Source organism: Triticum dicoccoides, chromosome 5A, assembly GCF_002162155.2.
Source record: "Triticum dicoccoides isolate Atlit2015 ecotype Zavitan chromosome 5A, WEW_v2.0, whole genome shotgun sequence".
Lineage (NCBI taxonomy): Eukaryota > Viridiplantae > Streptophyta > Magnoliopsida > Poales > Poaceae > Triticum > Triticum dicoccoides.
The window spans coordinates 63,821,734-63,827,891 of NC_041388.1; the positions used below are offsets into that span (position 1 = coordinate 63,821,734).

General features: G+C 47.0%; 1 protein-coding gene across 1 annotated transcript; it reads right to left on the reverse strand.

Moving 5' to 3' along the window:
• Positions 1–4,343: 4,343 nt before the first annotated feature.
• LOC119296996 lies at positions 4,344–5,602 on the reverse strand. Its single transcript, XM_037574969.1, has 2 exons — positions 4,685–5,602; positions 4,344–4,591 (listed from the first exon to the last, which is right to left on the reverse strand). The coding sequence occupies exon 1, from the start codon at positions 5,577–5,579 to the stop codon at positions 4,830–4,832; it is 750 nt and encodes a 249-aa protein (XP_037430866.1). The 5' UTR covers positions 5,580–5,602; the 3' UTR covers positions 4,344–4,591; positions 4,685–4,829.
• Between the last annotated feature and the right edge of the window lie 556 nt (positions 5,603–6,158).

The window sequence follows — 6,158 nt, forward strand, 5'->3', positions numbered from 1 at the left end:
CCACAGACAGCACTGCAGCGCCTCAGACTTAGGCGCCACACTTGTAATGTGCAGCGCCTAGCTCTTGGGCGCTGCACAGTGAGTTAAAGCGCATCGGCCCAGCCCGGCCAGGCAGTTCTTCCCCCTCTCCGCTCTCTGGACAAAGAGCAGCGGCGGCGCCCCCATCGAATCCCCCCCCCCACATCCCTCTCAGATCTGAAGATTTGATCCGTGGATTCGATCTCCAATCCATCCTACTAGGTAAACTCCTCCGTTCCCTTTCTTTTCTTCCGTAAATTTGTTGCCATTTTAGAGATTTGACCAAGATTTGATGAAACCCTTGATTTGCTTGATTTAGGATGTGTAGTCATAGTGGTAGTACCGTAGTATTGTTGCTTAGTTCACAATATATAGTTCTTGTTAGTGAAACCCTAGATTGTTTTGTTTATATATATATATATATATATATATATATATATATATATATATATGAGATGCCTATTTATATAGATAACAATGAAATGTTGAGTTTTGTAGAGATATATGATCTGTTTTTTTAGATATATATTAGATGTTGATTTTATTTGAAATATTAGATGTTGAGTTTATTTGAACACATATGACATATTCATTGTGTGAGAAGGAGATGTTGAGATTCTTGTAATTGAACACGTATTAGATGTTTACTGTATACCGATATTTGAGATGAAGATGAACTCATATATGTTTATTGTTTGAACTTTGTAAGGATGGTTTGGCTTCTCGACGATGTCTACGACACGAAACACCGGGCCTACATGATGCGCGAGAAGGAGATGGTAATAACGAGTAATCTAAATATTTTGCCTTAAGTTGAAATTTACATGCCCTAAGATTTGTCATTACTTGTTTTTTGCAGAAGCTTGAACCTTTGAAGATTCGGTATCACGGGGTCTCTGGTCCTGCCATGCCTTACGATGAGCGGTACACACCGTATATCAAGCAGGCAAGACTACTCCCGTGGATTCAGTTGGTCAGCCGGTCCACGCCGAATCTGAACGCTCCACTGGTGTCCGCTCTTGCTGATCGGTGGAGGCTGGAGACGCATAGTTTCCATCTTCGGACTGGGGAGATGACCGTGACGCTCGAGGATGTCTCATTGATCACCGGTCTTGCTATCGACGGGGTGCCTCTCTGTATGAGCACCGATTCTGATGGGTGGCGTGAGCAGATGATTGCTCTTATCGGTATGGCTCCTACCGAGGCTGAGACTGATGTAGAGGAGGGAGAAGAGAAGAAGAAGAAGGAAAGGAAAGCAGCCGGAGCTGCTTTCACGTGGATTCAAACTCACTTTGCGACGTGCCCTCTGGATGCCACTGATGACGTGATCCAGACACGTGCTCGTGTCTACATGTGGTATGTTGTGTCGAGGACTTTGTTTCCTGACTCCACTGGCAAGAACGCTCCATGGATGTGGCTGAAGGCGTTGACCGTCTTCGATAGCAAATGGAGTTGGGGTTCAGCGACTCTTGCCTACTTGTACCGACAGGTAGTTGGTCTGTTTTGTGATCAACTCATTTCTTCATTAGCAATGCAAGCTTGCTGTCAAGTTAACATTATTTTTCTTTCATATGCAGCTGGACGATGCGTGTTGCAGGATCACAGATAGTGCAGGCATTGGTGATAATATGCTTCTACTTTCTGTATGGAGCTGGGAGCGTCTGCCTGTTGGACGCCCGAAGAGCGTCAGGTTTAATCCTTGGTATGAAGATGAAGATGACGAATTACGACGCCCCACTTGGGCTTACAAGTGGGATGTGGTTTCCGAGATGACGAACGATGTCAATCTCATGTATCAGAAGTACGTTGCCGAGTTGGACACGATTACGCCTGAGCAGGTAACAAGGTCATTACTTCAGTCATTTCTCATGTTTGCCTGAAAAAAATTCACCAATTTTGCATTGTTGCCCTATTTCATAGGTGGAATGGCAGCCATATGGCGCCGATGACAGACTTGGGTACACCCCGGAGTTTACCATCAACCCGATGTGCTTGCGGGATAGGGATCTCTGGCGTATGCGGTGCCCACTGATATGCAACTGGGCTGTTGAGTTTCATTTGCCACATCGCGTGTGTCGTCAGTTTGGTCTGTTCTAGCCTCACCCGCCAGAATGGGTGGATACGGACAAAGCACTTCATAGGTAAGACAGCATGAACCGTATTGACTAAGCATCGTCAATCCTTGATTTTGCTAATGTTTGGTTTTCTACCATGCAGGTTGGACAGGAAAAGGCAGCGGAAGATAAAGGACTGGGACAAGCATCATGCTTCGTATGTTACCCGCTTCCAGCTTTGTATGGAGGAAGCTCGTAGCAGTGCACGCGCCAAGCTTCGTGAGCATAGTCCACTTGCTTTTGATAACTACATACGATGGCTTCTTGAAAATACTCGAGTTGAGATATGCCCGCCGGCATATAATGAGGATATTCTTGAAGAACCCGTAAACTTTGAGGATCTATCAAAGGGGAAGTACAACAGAGATGTCCGGGTAGGGCACGGAGTCCCTGCTGTTCCGGTGATTAACTATGTGGTAAAGTGTTTCTTCTTTACTTTCCCGTTGGCCGTATTACACATGTTTGAATGGCTAACGTGTTCATTCTTTCTCATCCGCAGCGCACCGAGATCAAGAAAGCAGCTAACGAGAGCCAGTCTATTCTGGAGGAAACACCGGTTGGAAAAGGCAATGATGATGGTCCACTATGAGCATTCCTCAAGGTACAAATCACATTCACTATGAGAGGTAGTCTATGTTGCGGAGTTTCATATCTTCCACACTTGTTCATGTTACAGCGTCAGGCCATGAAGTTAAGGCGGTTATCAAATCTTCTTGGTTGCCGTGATCCCGAAATTGATGAACCATCTGCCTCTAGGTCTGGTACACCATCAGACCCCTCATCTCACCATCAGAGGGACGATGTGAGTTCCTCATATGCTTATCAGGATGATGAGGGTGCGGTCACTCAAGAGGTATGACTAATCCTTTAGATGTGATTCTCACTTGATTACGACGTCGGCCTTCACCATATTGTTTGATTGTGTGATAGGGCGATGAGCTTGATGATGACATGACTTTGGCGGACGCTCAACTTCGGTCCCCATATGTGTTCAAGCCTAGGCAGCCCAGATGCCGGTACACGCCCAACGACTTTGACAACAGAGGCAACCCAAAGGTGGTCGTAGGGACCTCGCGGATGGCTAGCTTGGATCATGAGGCGGAGGCGGAGGCGGAGGAGGAAGTGCAGGAAGAGGAGGCTCGTCCATCCAGGAAGAAGAAGATTGTCTGTAGGCGTGGCACCAGGAACACGCGCGGAAGGCATTAGTGTTTGTTACTATGGAAGTGCTCTCTTATAGCCGTTTCGTTAGGTTGATGAACTTGTTGGGTTATGTTATATGTTGGTGAACTCTTACTATTGTGGTATTTGTGTTGTTCTAAATGATGTGATGTTCAAATTATTAGTTGTATTTGTTCAGTATTTGTCCTAAATGATGTTGTCTTTGTTCAGTTGAATTGTTCAGTATTTGTATTTGCCAAAATGGAATCTATATCTGCAGTTTGACAGTTAACAACACTGCAGCGCCTGACAGTCAGGCGCTGCACTATACTATGCAGCGCCCAAAGCCTAGACGCTGCACCTCACAGTGCAGCGCCCGTCCCATAGGCGCTACTTCACTGGCCATGGCTGCCCATAGGGCCACAGAAGGCTTTGAGTACTGACGATCCACGAAAATTACCAAGTCATAGTGCAGCGCCCCAGAGCAAGGTGCTGCACTTTACAGAGCAAGGCGCTGCACTTTACCAAGTCATAGGGTCACAGAAGCTTCCAGTATGTTTTCTGCCCAAAAAAATGCTAAGTGAGTGTGCAACGCCCAAGGGATAGACGCTGCTCTGTACTGTGCAGCGCCCAAGCGTGAGGCGCTGCACATTACAGTGCAGCGCCCCTCCCTTAGGCGCTGGAGACTGACTTAGCAAATTTTTGGGTGCAAAAGCTCCTGGAACGCTTCTGTTGCTCTCTGGACTGGGATGTCTAGCAGTGCAGCGCCTAAGGGAGAGGCGCTGCACTATGGTGTGTGGCGCCTCTCCCTTGGGCGCTGCACGGCTGGACATTCCAGTCCAGAGAGCAACAGAAGCGTTCCAGGAGCTTTTGCACCCGAAAATTTGCTAAGTCAGTCTGCAGCGCCTAAGGGAGGGGCGCTGCACTGTAATGTGCAGCGCCTCGGCCTTAGGCGCTGCACTATCTGCTGTTTTCATATACAAAGTGATTTTTATGTTTTGTGATTCACATAGATGGCACATAATCATATCCAAATCACATGTAGTAGTCCAAATCACATACTCATACACACATAGCAATAGAGTTGTCTAATCACATAGTCATACACAAACATTTAGCCAAAAAGACATAGTCATTTACGTCTCATATCACATAGTAGCACACATTTTGGTTTATAGAAAAGGTCATGGTCCTTGTCCCTTCTTCTTCTTCTTCTTCTTCTTCTTCCTCTCCCTCCTCCGACCACCAAGAGAGCTCACCTTTCGCCTCTGTGTCCTCCACCCCCTTCATTGTTTCCATACCTATGAAAATGTCAATATAATAGTTAGTCACACAATGCAAAATGACAACACAAGCATTGAGCCAAAAGAACAAGATCATAGTAAGTCACATACGGCAATGGTCCATTGAGCCAAGTGAACATTCCTCCACCACGGCCGCCACCAAGGCCAAGATCACCACCACTGCCTCTACCACCACCACGGCCTAGACCACCACCACGGCCTCTACCGCCACCATAGCCTCTACCGCCACCACGGCCTAGACCACCACCACGGCCTCTGCCACCACCACGGCCAAGACCGTCATGATTGAGAACTCGGACTCCCTCACGGTAAGAGGGTGATTGACGTCCACATTCCTAACACGGGCTGCATTTAACAAGTGCGAGCATGGGAGATGAAGCAACGATGGCCTCATGCAGCTGCAATCACACCGTGTTAGGGAGACCTTGAAAGCGCGGCCTCCGTGTTGGTGGCCATCGTTTGTGGTTCCTCCAGGCTCTTTCACCTCATACTTCCACTCGTTGTCATCATATAGTATAGCTTCTTGGGAGTCTGCCTTTCGTGATTGAAAGTCCAACCATTCTTCAACCTTTGGTGGGAAATAGTACTTGTGCTTATCCTTGTTCTCACCAGCAATCTGCTTATCCGTCTCCATTGAATACTTCAAAAAGTATCCATTCATCTTGTCAAATGTGTATTGAACTATTGCTGTCACGGGTAATGCACGTACACCCTTGAGCACCTTATTGAAGCATTCTGCCATATTGCTTGTCATTTGACCGTACCTCCGGCCATCTTCATCGAAAGCACGTGCCCACATATTCCTTTCGACAATGTTCTTACTGAGAAATTCATGACCACCGGGGTCAAGTTTCTTGTGTCTGAGCAATGCATTGAACAATGTGGCAAACCGCTTGTTGGTGAAAGCAAGACAACAATCTTGAAGATCATCGGCCAACTCCTTGATACCACATGCCCTATAGAAGTTTGCACAAAAGTGCCTCATGCACCATCGATGGTGCAACTTTCTATGTCCGGGAATGTCAACCACCACCGCATTGAGAATTCCTGGATGGCGATCCGATATGACACAAATTTCCCTTTCAGCCAGTAATACCCTTGTTCTCAATTGACGCAAGAACCACTCCCAGATATCATTGTTCTCCACCTCAACCAAAGCGAAAGCCAAAGGAAACACCCGGTTATTGGCATCACTTGCTATTGCAACCAATAAAGTGCCCTTGTATTATCCGGTCAAGAACGTGCCATCAATGGCGATGACGGGCCGACAATGCTCAAAAGCCCTCATGCATTGCTCAAAGGCCCAAAATGCATGGCCAAATACTCGAACGGTCCTCCCATTGTGAATCAATGTTTGGTGCCCATGAGGCTCAACCACGTGAACCATGTCTGGGTTTGTGGTGGCCATAGCTAACAACAACCTAGGGAGTCGGTTGTATGCTTCCTCCCAATTGCCATACAACATCTTAAATGCGGCTTGCTTTGCCTTACATGCCTTGCCGTACTTCACCTTGTAATGAAAGATGGCTTTCACAAGGTCAATGACACTCTTGATGCTCATTGT

What these genes read in the sequence shown, in the direction of transcription:
- LOC119296996 (XM_037574969.1), bottom strand. Translation starts at nt 5,579, where the DNA reads ATGAGGCACTTTTGTGCAAACTTCTATAGGGCATGTGGTATCAAGGAG.